General features: G+C 36.3%; 2 protein-coding genes across 9 annotated transcripts in view; one reads left to right on the top strand and one right to left on the bottom strand.

Moving 5' to 3' along the window:
* LOC128870262 (unconventional myosin-XVIIIa) overlaps positions 1-13,900 on the bottom strand; it is a 255,787-nt gene that overhangs the window by 123,814 nt on the left and 118,073 nt on the right. The window lies entirely within an intron of this gene.
* On the top strand, positions 4,711-12,432 carry LOC128870345 (phospholipase A1 member A). 2 transcript variants are annotated; one of them, XM_054112966.1, is made up of 3 exons: positions 4,711-4,933; positions 7,413-7,656; positions 9,825-12,432. In XM_054112966.1, the coding sequence occupies exons 2-3, from the start codon at positions 7,490-7,492 to the stop codon at positions 10,738-10,740; spliced, it is 1,083 nt and encodes a 360-aa protein (XP_053968941.1). In that variant the 5' UTR covers positions 4,711-4,933; positions 7,413-7,489; the 3' UTR covers positions 10,741-12,432. The 2 variants fall into 2 exon arrangements, with proteins under 2 accessions (XP_053968941.1, XP_053968933.1); XM_054112958.1 differs by having other exon boundaries at positions 4,711-5,193; positions 9,825-12,430.

The following is a 13,900-nucleotide window of genomic DNA, read 5'->3' as shown; positions in this document are numbered from 1 at the left end:
CAATAGATCCCTGCCCCTACTCCGTCTACCATTTTCGAGCCATCGGTAAATATATTAAGAGTATTTGGGTTAGGTTTCATTCCATATACATAAATATACTATACATATACTTAGATACGAGGTGTGGATTGGGACCAACGCTGCTATCGAATAACTTCGCATGCGCCAAACATCAGCGGTCGCCAGCTGCTTAGCGTGTAGCCCTCTCTTTCGGATACAGTCTCTCCTCTCGTTTTTGTGAACAACGAATTTTCAACTTCTTTTTTATCAATATTCATGTGATCGTGCACCTTCGCGAGATTCCTGAAAGTGAAATTATCAGTAAACATGACTACCTTCCCGAACTCCAGTAAATAATGAGGAAAGCAGGATACGAAGTGTGGAATGACAAGTCTTGAATTTTCCACCATTTAGAATGGCCCTTAAAGAAGTTTCTAGTCAAGCACATCATCTTAATGTTAGATCATCTGGCTCAGAATTTGCGCCCTAAAGAAGAATTCTGTATCTTTCCGGTGAAATCTGAATTTAAAAGAACAATATTTGAGCCCAGTGAAGCTATGAAAGAAAAACCTATGAAAAACGAGAAAGCTATGAAGCACGCATTCTGAATAATGGTAAATTTGAATGGAGCATTGTAGGGATTGGGAATAGGAAAATATGTATATAGATATGGTATACGAAAATACCAATACAAACATACTATATCTTCCAAAAGGGTTTTGGCCATTATGTACCTTCTTCTCAGTATTACATATTCTCTGCTATCAGACATTGAGTATAGTATCTACAACCTCAATTTCTACGCCATAAGCAAAATGTAATCCGGATATTGATTTATGTGATGACGAGTTCTAATCTTCTGAACATGAATATTTGTATAAGACCAGTGATTCTTGGTCCAATTCATGCAATTAAATATAATGAATCTTTCACTTTCAAGCTCGCATTTTTTGGAGAAATTGTAACTAAAAAATCGTGACTGTTTGGAGATAAGTTCTCGTAAGTGTAGAACTAAGCCATTTTATGTTGACTTTAGTGCGACTTCTTTATAGGTAACGAAACCTACCTAACTTAAGCCTAATAAAGTGTGTGTAAAGATAAGGATATAGGCAATTCCGGCTCGATCTCCTGACAAGGAATTCAATTTAGTTGGCTACAAATTAATTCTAATTTGTTATAATTAGTTTTTGGTGTATGAAAATCCCTTCCAATTTGTGTTAGACAGGCAGGGATTGTTTACAGCTTTTTGTCATAGAAAGGGTATTTCAAAAGATGCGCCTAGATGTTGTTTTAAATCAAAATATGTAAAGATGTAAATCCTTTCAGGTTTTACTATTTACTCTTAACAATGATATGTGACAACTGGCGTCATTTAAATGTCCCCCATGAGCACGCTTACAGGTAAAATCCGCGAAACAGTCGACACATGAGTGCCTAATTGTCGAGAACATCAAGATATCAATGCTGAATATTGTTCGGTAACATTTTGCGCTACAGCAGAACGTCCAGTTTTTGGTCTGCTAGTCTTTCTTCTATCTGCGCCAGCATTAATTTCTTCAATTTTTTTCAGCAACCTTTGAATTGTCGACTCATTCGAAGGATTATTTTCACCAAAAAAAATTATGAATTTTGCGATATGTTGTTCTTAAAGATGGACGTTTTCATAATAAGTTGCAATCATTTTAACGCGTTGATCTATCAAAGATGACTTAAAAAAGATACCGTCAAGGAATTATTCACTACTGACATCTAGGCGTCACTTTTGAAGGACCCTGCCTACGCTAAAGGTGTTTGCTTGTATCGCATTTAAATGATTTCCCTTAAACATCTCAAACATTTATTTTATTATAAAATTTATTTATTCAATATTTTTTATTACAATAAATTAGCTGTAAATTCATAGCCAGCATAGGCCTAAGACTAAAATGGAATTAAGCTAGAATAAATTAGTTAGTCAAAAACAAAATGAACCACAAACTCAATTGAAAAATATCAGAACCAAACTTGTTCTAAGTCAAAGTCAGAGTCGAATTTTTATGGTGAAAAACCAAAAACAAAAACAAGTAACATAGTAAGATATACTGGTTTGCTTGCAAAAGTGGAATAAAGAGCTAACTTACGAAATATATTTTAATGAGATCAAAGATGAATAGAAACCATGTGGTCCAGTAAGTTAATTAAAAAGCAGCTAAGGTATGTAAAGTGCTTGCTAAAATTTGCTTATAAAAAACATACAGCTGCATTCATTAGAATTTGGAACCAAAGTACACATTTTACGAGTATCTGCCCGTTTCCGTAAGTTCGCAATAAATAGGAAAATACTTTGTTTTTGATAAATAACAAAAAAACTTGTCGTTTGCGAATTGAGGATGATTCAGTCAGCTTTTTATACCAGTAACACCACAGACACCTTATATTATTTTAAGTTAGACAAGGAGATGATTTTGACAGATATCTGCGTAGTGAATTCTTTATGGCGGGACTCAGCTGGAGAAACTACTGCTAGTTGCTGTTGTTGTAACAGAATAGACATTCGCCTGCCATACACGGGAATACTGCTAGTAGTGTTTTCTGGCTTACGATACCGAATGCTTCCGATGGGTCGACCACTACAAGGAAGAGAGCATTCATTCGAATACGTTATTGATTTAGTACGCGATTTGTTTGAGTGTTAATGCCGTTAAATGCTGCGGCGGTGTTTTGTGCTTTACGAGGCTATGTTGGCACATTGTTGGGCGTTCAATTAGATGGTGTTTGAAGGAGGAGGAGCTTAACATTGCTAACTATTTTCGTTGTGTGGGTGATCAACGCATAATTTTTGCGCTCTCAGAAACCGATAAATGTGAATGTGCCTCAAAAACTTCAAATGCTACTTTTCACTATTCAGAGATAGAATAATGAATCATAAATTGATAATATTCCTGTAGTTAATATATTTAACCCTCGCTGTGTTCACAGTATCTAATTATGTATTCCGCCATGGCCAATTGCTATGGGAGTTTTCATCTTTCCCATAGCCAACTGGACTTCAACGGAGGAGTAAGTAAGCGATGTTAATTACTGAACTCAAAACCCAAGCATATTTAGTAAATCCAAAAACGTTGAAGGAGAAAAGTTCCTATAATAGATTTCAAACTATGCAGAAAACTTAGTTTCATGCTGTAATTGAGCAAATAATTATGGAAGCGATGTTATCTATCCTGCAGGGAGGTAGGTAGAGGAGTCAATTAAAGGCGACTAGCGCTCAGGTATGCCGATTTAAGTAATGTTGAATAAGATGCGAAACAAATTACAGAAATGGTTGCACTATCGCTTGTGGGATGAATTTCTTTGTGTTACTGGAGATGAAATTTAAGTTCACCACTAGGAACCCGAGCAGAAATTGGAGTATATGAAGTGCTACAGAAAAGTGTTTCAGCACCAGAAAAGTGTTTCAGCACCATGAAGGAGTCACAAGATGATCAATCGTGCTTATTGAGATTTAGCAGTCATTTCGGAGGGATGCAACCTATGGAAATATAATACGCTACACTTACAGAAAAACTAAAAGATGTTAATAAAGGAAAATATAGCAAAATGTCAAGGCTGGAGGTGTACTTGTTCAGTACGCAATATGCCGCTCATTCAAATCATCAAGCGAGCGCAGTTTTACACAATTTCGGCCTTGAAACATTTAAGCAAATTTCCTTTAGTTTAGATTTAGCGTCCTTTAAGAATAGTGAAAAAAAAAATTTATTTTAACTTTTTTAATTTTTTTCATCTAATTTTTTTTTCAATAACTCTTTTTTTTAAGTTTTGTTTTTATAATTTTTTTTTTAATTTTGGTTTTCAAATTTTTTTTTTAAAAAGTTTTTTTCGTTTGTAAAAAGCAAATACTCTAAAAATTAAAAAAAGAGCTCCGAAATGAAAAAAGTCCGCTTATTCACTTATTTCAAAAAATTAAAAAAGGTTTCCGATGTAAAAATTTTAGTGTTGATGATGAATCTGGAATTGTTATGAACTAAACATTTTCAAAGAAAAATAAAGAAACGTATTAGGTGACAAGCCTTAACTCTAATATTGGAAAAAAGTATATGGATATCTATTTAGTTCCATACTCCTTCCTCTTCAAACCGGGAGCTTTGTGACCCACCCTTGTTTGTAGTCCTGTAGTCACTGCGCTGTGGTAGAAGATATGAGATTTTGACAGCTTTAGCTCGTGACCAAATTGATGATATATTTTTATGAGTAGAGAACACGAAAATTTTATAAGAATTTTGTATTGTGAGTGTAGAGTGGAGACCACAGGAGGTAATGCCCATTTAACAGCTACTTGACATAAAGAATAAACAAAAACGTGCCACTAATTTAGACAGTTAAAAGTAAACAAGATAAGTACAATATATAAATATGCGGACAGCTACATCTTCATGTATGTATATACCATATAAAAGGCAATGACACGTTACAATCACCACCACTTTCGACCGCTTCTTGCCGCGATCACTTTTTGGACATACTACCAGTTTTTATTGTGACTATTCGCGCCAGCTAAAGCGAATTAATTGGCAATCAGCAAACAAATCTACAGGTAAAAAACAACAAAAAAAAACGAAACAATATTCAGAATTCGGGAGAAAAAAGCAAATTGTGAGCTAAAGTTGACGCCACGATGCGACGCCGCTGCTCACATGTAAGTCAACCAAGCGAGCGAGTGTTCTTTAAACTGAGCCTGCGCTCGAGATCGCGCTGCATTTGGCGTCAGAACGTGTGACGAAGTGGTTGCCTGTTTTCGACTTTTAGCTGCTTGAATGGCTTGAACGGTTGTTTGATTAGCTTGTTGCCAAATCGCAATAGCACAAGCGATTAAGTTTTTGTTTTTGCTTTGTTTTTCAAGCAAAGCGATCAGGAGCATAGCTCAACGCGCGACCGAACGGGAAGAACAGAGTGAAATGTATTTTGAATAGTTTTTTATTAAAAGTATAATGACATAAAAAATCTATCAGTGAACTATACTTAAACATAGATGAAAGCGAAAGCAAAGTGTAAAACATTTAACAACAGTGGCTCTCAAACTGTATTATTTGTGTACTAAGTGTATTATTATTATTATTAGCGCGCTGAATGAGGTGTGATTTTTCTCATTCAAATACAAGTTCAAAATGCAGCTGCAAGAGTTAACAGCATTTGCATTGTTATTTATGGCTTCCTGTGGTAGGCATACAAGTTGCAATGCAAAATTAAATGACACGTACATATGTACAGTGTGGGATAAAACTGAAGCACTTTATGCGCTTCAAAAGTATCTGGATCAATAAAGTTAATCGAGGACTTCAAATAAATTTTTGCTTATTAAGTATTTTGTGGTACTGAGTATTTATTAAACCAAACCAAACAAAAAACACAAACTAAAAAATACATTTTTTTTTTTCATATCGCGACGTAGCCCAGCTCCATCTGCGAAGCATTGAGTGAATTATATTGCATGGACCGACAAAATTAAGCAAAGACCTGGCATAATAATAGCTACGCGACATATTTCAAGCTTCGGACAAATTAAAAAAAAAAATTAAAACACTTTTTTAAAATTTCGAGTGTAGCCCATTGAATTTTGGTAAAATGCAAGTTTGAAGTGGCTGGAAAATATCGCTGATTTTCGGAATTTTCCTTCACATAAACAAATTTACAGTCACTCGCAATGTGGAAGAAAATGCATAAAACCTCAGTAGCTCTAAAATCGACACGAATTTTCAGCCACTTGAAGGATTGCACCCTAAACGGGAACCATATAATATTAATTGGGCTACGAAACTGCATAACCAGAATTTATCTAAAAATTTGTTTAGTTAGAATTTTTAGATAAATTCTGGTTGAAATTTTGAAGACAATTTTTTAAATTTTTCTAAATTTTGTGCAAAGTTATATATGGTTTTATGCTACAAGAATTATATTTTTATAAAAAAAAAATTAAATTAATTAATTAATTAATAACAAAAAGTAAATAAACAAAACTTTGCAATATGTCGCGCTGCTAAATATTACCAGATAGCAGGATACAAGGTTCCCAAGATATTTTAACCTCAACCGCAAACGAATGCGATTTTGAAATATATTTTGAGGTTATGCACAAGGTGGCACACAATTAATCACCCTATGGGAAGATTTATTTGTTTCAATTTTTATTAATGACGTCGTACGTCAATCATATTTGACTCCTGTGAACTAGACAGTTGCAGTATGCAAACAGACAAGCAATAGAGCGCGTAAATGTCCATATAAAGATTTCCATCAATTAAAATTCTGTTTAGTAAAAAAGTTATTCAAAAACAAAATTGGAAAAAAATGTATACAGCATCCTAAAAGAAAATACTTCTTCTTTGGCGAATGCCATTGAGTTCGCTCTGATTACTTTTGTTTCGCAATTAAACATTTTAATTTCATAAATTTCTCTAAACTCAAAAATCTACTAAGGATCACGCAGACAGCTACCAATTTTTAAAATTCAACGTTGAAGAAGCCTGAAAAATAGTACTCAGGTTTTTGAAAACAAAAAAAGATGTTTCGTCCTGCATTATTTGTTATTTTCCTTGGCATGTTTTTCCATACTTTATATGATCGAGATTCTCTTCACGTTCAGTTGTCTCGTGTGATTTTGAGATCTAAATTTCCCAATATTTCGCGCGAGGCTAATCAACGCCCTATACACCGTCGCTGCAAAATGAAGCGTGGGGTTGGGACGGCGGCTTTTTCTAACTACCTGAGTATAAGAAGGCCCTTAGGAATGGGTAGATTCCTGTGAGTAATTTCTACTTATTGCCGAACACATTACAGAAGTCCAGATAACGTCAAAATTAGCACGTGACCAATTTCTCAAATATATTAATTTTCTCTCTGTGGTCTTTCACAACTGAGACGAGACGAGAGTGGTTAAGTAATGCAGAACTCTATTCCAGTTCCCGATAGACTCATTTTGCATTTCTGAGTCATCAAAATACACCCAAGGCTGGTTCCTTAAAAACTTGAAGCAAAGAAAGCATATCACAGATTTAATAAACAGCAACGTTATCCTCCATTATCTTCAACAGTTGGGTTAAAGATAGCTTACAGCATCAGGATGTAGCACCATACATTTATATGTCCTTAAAAGAGAAGTCAATTTGTTAGCGAAACCCATGTCCAGGTTACGCAGCTCGTTGCAATTCTTACTGGGCCTCGGGTTATTGGCCAACATTGACCACTGCAGAAGAGGCAAAGATGAAAATTAACTATAACTAACGCGATCTTCTACTAACACACAAATCAACAAAATTTCGATACGTATGGATTTATTGAATGAAGTGTTTACTCCATGGGATCTGTGCTTTAATTTTACCCAACACTGTACTTGTATGCTCCATTTTTATTTCTTCATTTTCTTATCTATTTCTTTTCAGAATTGGCTAGTACAAAATTCTCCTATGAACGCGGCAATTGTGAGATTTTGGTAACGGGTGCTATACGCGAGATTTTAATGAATGAAATGCGCGCTCAGCTGGACACATCATGGCGTGAGACGAGAAACAAACGTTTGCGTTATGATCTTTACACACCACGGAATCCGTTCAAGGCGCAAGTGTTAGTGCCGGGTGATCGCGATGTGCTACGAACTTCATATTTCAATGCAAAGTGGCCGGTCAGGTGAGTTCCGTTTATTCATTTTTTAATTTGAAATTTTGGTAATTTCAAAAAGGAAATGGAATTGCAGGGAATTATTAAAATAAAGAGACAAGTAAAAATTATGTAGAAAGTTCCCCAAAGAAGCGTAAAGATGTTCTTAAAAAAATACAATATTTAAACAAAATTTTGTTGCCGTTTTATCCAATGAAGTGAACTTCAAATACCGAGCCGATAAACTATTCCTAAATTTAAAGTCCGCCTGACAAAAAGAATTTTGTAAGTTTCGAAACAGAGATGCTGGAGTCTACTCTTTTGTGGAACCACTTACAAGAGCGCCAATGGTGGATAATTTAAAGAGGCACAACAACTAATATTTAAATATTTCGGCTAGAGAGTTTAAATATCTTTTGAAAGTACGAAAAGGTGGCAATCAGCGTGATAAAGCGTGACTGGGTTTTGTGCGCGACTACCATTCGATGGGCCCTGCTGGTTCCAATATGTATTTCTTGGCCGACCCCTTTTATAAAGCACATACAGCTTATTGTTGTAGATCTTCTTGCAATTTCGTTTGGGTCCATCCACAGAACATTTCCAGCTCACATAAGACGCTGAAACTTGATGTAGTCGGCGGTTTGGAAGTCGTTTAGCTCAGCTAGGCATTTATCGTTGTCCGGCCCAAGGATGCGGCGTAGAATTTTTTGCTCAAATATGTTAAGCTTCCTTCATTCGCCTTTCGCATCTCCCAGGTATCAGAAGTATAAGTAACGTAGGGCCTAATTATTGTTTTATAAAGTATCAGCTTCGTTAGCTTAGAAAGGAACATATTTATAGAGCCTTGTAAAGTGTTCCTCGCCTGGAGCCTTGCACTAACTTCTTGTTTCGATGTTGCGTCAGCAAAGATGATAGACACGACGAGACATTTGAACGACGCCACCCGCTCAAGAGTTTAACTGCCGATCAAGTCGGCAAGTTTGCATTCATTTGAATTTTTCCAGTGCACAACAATTTTGTTTTTGATTCGCTTATGCGAAGTTTACAAGTGTCAAATGTGATTGACGCACGATGTCATTTGTAAAAATTAAAAATCTTGCGATAGGGTGATTAATTATGGTTACACCCCAGAGAAAGTCCAAATATAAGTTAATGTTTTATTCTTGGGTTCTTTTCATGATTCCGTTGTAGAGAGAAAAGTTTTAGTGTGATTTACGTTAGAGGGGCGCTCAGTACCACCAACAACCAAGGGAAACTCGAAGCATCAGAACACATTTTTTTACACCTACGAGTATAGTCAGAAATCTATATTTTTGGAAAAAAATTCATCGCTTAATCGAAGCTAGAAATTTCAGGGACTATCGTCGATAATTCGAAAGTAGCCCTATTCTTGTGTCTCCTCACTTCATTGCAGCACTGAATCCGAGTGCATTACAGCTGGGAGTTTTTCTTGATACGAATATAAAGAGTTTTTCAAATGTGGTGCCAAGATGTCAGTAGTGAATAATTCCTAGACGCTACGTTTTTTATGTCATCTGCGACTCTTGTCACGTAGACAGATGTACAATATTGCACGATAGAAAAACGCGTTAAAATGATTGAAACTTATTATGAAAACAGTCGATATTTAAGCACAACATATCACGAAATTCATAGTTTTTTGGATGGAAATAATCATCCGGACGGGTACACAATTTAAAAGGTTGGTGAAAAAATTGCAATAAACTTATTCTGTCGAGGATTGAAATAGAACTGGCGGACCAAAAACTGGACGCTCTGTTGAGAATATTGCTGCTGGAGCGTAAAGTGTAGCTGAACAGCCATCGAACGACGGTATCTCGATGTTCTCAAAAAGTATACATTCATGAATCGACTGTTTGGCAGACTTTACCTAAAGATATGTTCATGAGGGGCATTTAAAGATGCCATTTTCCACATATAATTGTTAAGAAACATTTTTTGAATAAACAGAGTGAAACCTGAAAGAATCTCCTTTTTTACCTGTTTTATTTTAAAACAACATCAAGACGCGTCTTTTGAAAGGCCCTCTACATGGGGTTTGATTCTATTTGTATATGCATAGTTTTACATTTTGAAAAGCGCGTCGCTAACTTAAATATTTTAGCTTTAAGGCATATTTGTAATTTCTTGGTACTCCCTATTCCAATATAGCCACCATTTCTCATTCTGCTTTTCAGACTCTCTATTCACGGGTGGACCGGCAAGAGCACCTCCTGTTCGAATGCCGCAATTAAGGATGCCTACCTTTCGGTGGGTAATTTCAACGTGATACTATTCGATTGGAGCGCCATCTCAATGGATATCAGTTACGGACGCATTAGCCGTCAATTGTCGGAGATCGCTAAGCAATTGGTGGAATTCACGCGTTTTTTGCACCGTGAAACCGGCATCACCTACGAGTCCATCTACTTAGTGGGCCACAGCGCTGGTGCACACATCGCAGGCTTGGCTGGTAAACTACTCAGTCCACAACGTTACGGTGTCATCTATGCGCTCGACCCAGCCGGCCTAGTGCAGTTGTCACTCGGCGAAGACAAACGTTTGGCACCTAACGATGCCATCTACACCGAATCAATACACACGGACATCACGCTGCTGGGCAATCCGAGCACGAAACTTAGCCATGCGGCATTCTTTGTCAATTGGGGTCTAGGCCAGCCACACTGTCCAAATGCGACGGCTGCAGAATTTGATTTCGCATGCGATCATTTTGCGGCCTTGTATTACTTTGTGGAAGCGGTGCGACAACCACGCGCCTTTGGTGCCGCACAATGCAGACGCCGCAGCGATAGCAACGGCAGCAGCAGCAGCAGCAGCAGTGCCACTTTGATGGACCAATTGAGTTGTGGCTGTACAAATGGTGCAGCAGTGGTGCCAATAGTGGCAGGTGAATGCACTGCGACCGCGTTCATGGGAGGTGAACCGGCTGTGCCAAAAAACGGCACCTTCTATCTGAGTACGCGTTCTAAGTCGCCAGCATTTGGTTTTGGCGAAACGGTGCGGATCAGACGTGCAGCGCCTGCCAAATTCTTGCACAGCAGCTTTCTGAATAATAAATTTATCAACAATATATTGTCCAAGTGGCACAAATAAGTGTGTCAAAGTGGGCAATTAAAAAGGCGGTGCTAGAGGCAGAGGCAGAGGCAGAGAGTGTATGAGCGTGTAAGATGCATAGGCATTTATTAATGTACATAGTAATGTATGTGTGTATGTGTGTATGTATTTGTGATACCATATATCGTAAGCTCTTGCAACGGAGGTACATATAAGCGGTAAGCCAAGCGAGATAACGTGCCGCAGCAGTGAAGTGTGAAATTTGCTCGTAAGCGGGGATGTGTGCAATCTGTGCAAAAGCAAAACAATTTCAGTAATTTAAGTAATAATAAGAAAAAGAATTTGCTTAAGAAACACGGCGGCAGAGAATGATGGAAAATTATGCCAAATTAAATTGTTTATTTACCTATAAGCGAGAATCGTTTTTAATCGCTCCAGTTTTGCGGGTATAATTATAGACGTTTTCGCTGTTGCAAAAAAAATTTACTTTATACTGCACAAGGAAAAAATTTACTTGGTAGTTGTATCCGAAAAGAATTAAAAATGTCAGTTGCGTTAAGGCTTGTGTAACTGCAGTGAGAATGTTTTGGTTTTAAAAAATAAAACAAATTAGTATTTACTAGAAAAATAGCATTTAAGATATTTTTTCATCAATTATGAGTATGTCTTGATATCGCAACTGTCGGTATGTACAAGTAGATAATATGACTGTGCAATTTGCTCAGACACAGGTAAATTTTTGAAGCGTTATAAAAAGTATAAGCTAACAAGCAGCTCTGTTCATTTGCGACGAAATGAAGGAAAGCTTAAATAAATATTGCATATTTTTAAGGAAACTATATCTTAAAAAGTGATAGGCCAATGCAGGCTTGCTTTACTGGATTTGCGCACTTTGCTCGGCTTTGCATTGCAAGCTTCTATGGCCAAATGGTAGCTTTGAGCGCTGTCAGAATAATTGACAAAAAATTAAGCGACGCTTCAAATGAAAATGTCAAAGGCGAACAAAGCGCAATCAAATAGAACACTGCGTCATTCGAAACTTTAAAGCGCTTGAATCAAAGCTGAAATTTTACCAACTTTCATATCTTACAGTACATTTGTACCTCTATTTTTTATTTTTATTTTTTTAACAGTTGCGCAAAGTAAAGCAAGCTTGCATTGCGTCAGCGACTTTTTTTATTTCATGCATATTTTTCAATTCCTCGTATACATATTTGAGTTCAAAATATTTGAAATTTTTCGATAAATAAATAATTTTTACTCCTTTTCCGAGTTCCTTTTTGGTTTTCAAACTTTTAAAAATAAGCGTTAAAACGATTCTTGTTTTGAAAGCGATAATGAGGTAAAACACTCCAAAAAAATTTTTCTCGTAAAATTGTATTACATGTTTCCATCGAGGCTATGTATTTCACTAAAATACATATATGTTTCAAACTTTTTCCACTTTTTCGAAGAAGTAGGTTAGGTTAGGTTATTCCGGCTGGCCGAAGCCACGCACCGACCATTTTGATCCGTTGCGATACCAGATCAGAGTTCTTTTTTAGCGAAATTATGCATCAAAAGTAAATAATTTAAAATTGTTGTGAGAAGCCAAAGTCTTTGAATAAATATGATTTTCTCTCGTAGTTCATACAAATAATCTTCCTCTGTAATCAAATCAATAGCCCAGGTATCTAAAAAGTTGCCCAAAATATATTTTACCGGCGATAGAATGTCGTTAACTTGCATGATATTTTCTCCTTTCTAAAAAATATTAGGAGCTTCGAAAAGCTTTGCTCCCCATTTGAATGTGGTCTTATCAAATTTTTTCTAAGCCCGCGTCAACATACCTGATAAGTGCAATTTAAAACAGTTTGGTGACGAAGGTATTTCGTGGGTCGAAAGTAGAATCGGTGATAGGGTGGTAGCTTTTTCCCACGATAGACGGTGCTACGTTACCGGAACGGCCTAGATTTATATCCCGCCAAGGATTGTCGTTCTTGCAACATTCCCCAAACGTAAATAGGAATATTTAAGCTGTTACAAAAACAAACTCGATATAGCCTGATTTCTGGGTCTACCGTTAGATGAGATATACACGACCACGACCGATGATTTCTTTGCACTTGTTAGGGTTTTGCGGGTTGCTAAACAACAACAACAACGATGCTCTTATTGCTCATTGCACGTTATAGTGTTGGGTAGCTGACCCTCCTTGAACGCACAGAAAACGGCAGCTGTTCGATATCATCAAATGGAGAGCAATTCTCACAGACAAAGGATATTAATATATTATCCTCTAGATGATGCTGTTCGCTTCCATCGTACCAAAAAATTTAAATATTTGATATATTCCCATGGTTGATATAGCACCAATTTATGTAATTTAGAAAATTCGATAAACAACGATTTTTTTCTTCCAGATAAAAAATATTTTCCAAAAACAAAAAAAGGTATTTTGACAGTAGGTCAGCCTGATAAGAGCCTTGAACGCAAGCTCACAGAGAAAAGAGAATACTTAAGACTTTATCAGAGCTGGATTGGATACTTGACAGAGGTATGGTATAACGGAATAACAGAAGAAACACTCTAAAAAATTGTGTTATATGGAGAAAAATAAATTTGTTGTACAATACATATCAAAATTATTAGACCAATATAAATTTTACAATAGGTAGGCATTGAAGGAAATGAAAGGTTACTTGTGAATGGGAAATTTTAGAGAAAAGTTGATAGCCAAAAATTAATTTTTGTTATTTAAGTGCTTTTATTGAATAGAATTAAAAACAGATCGAAGGATTTTCCTCTAAAGAGTAACAAAATAATAAAAACGCGATTTTGACTTATCTCGAGTTAAACTGCTGTAAAAAAGGCACATATACATATAAAGTCGTTATTGAAGTTAAAGCAGCTTTGGAGTAATAATAAAATAACTAACGGTATCTGTGTGCCATTAACTCCTTTGCTCTAAACTTCCCTTTTTGTTTTGATGAAATCTATTCAATCCATTCCTAATACATATATGTATAACGGAAAGTTACAGGGTCTAATTCTGATAACCATAGATACAAATGCAAAAGCAAACTAGCGTCAGGTATTTACGGTGCTTACCGAAAACTTTGCAGCTCGTTTTTTCGACTTCTTTTTCAACTAAAAACAAGCTCGTTCCACCTTTTTCCACTTTCGTTCCCACGATAGTTGGTTCTATGTAACCGGAACG

Source organism: Anastrepha ludens, chromosome 2 (assembly GCF_028408465.1).
Source record: "Anastrepha ludens isolate Willacy chromosome 2, idAnaLude1.1, whole genome shotgun sequence".
Taxonomy (NCBI): domain Eukaryota; kingdom Metazoa; phylum Arthropoda; class Insecta; order Diptera; family Tephritidae; genus Anastrepha; species Anastrepha ludens.
This window is presented reverse-complemented; position numbering and strand designations above follow the sequence as displayed.

What these genes read in the sequence shown, in the direction of transcription:
- LOC128870345 (XM_054112958.1), top strand. Translation starts at nt 5,142, where the DNA reads ATGCAGCTGCAAGAGTTAACAGCATTTGCATTGTTATTTATGGCTTCC. An exon ending in GTTATTTATGGCTTCCTGTG is followed by an intron (nt 5,194 to 7,412) that starts GTAGGCATACAA and finishes ATTTCTTTTCAG; the next exon opens with AATTGGCTAGTACAAAATTC. An exon ending in AATGCAAAGTGGCCGGTCAG is followed by an intron (nt 7,657 to 9,824) that starts GTGAGTTCCGTT and finishes TCTGCTTTTCAG; the next exon opens with ACTCTCTATTCACGGGTGGA.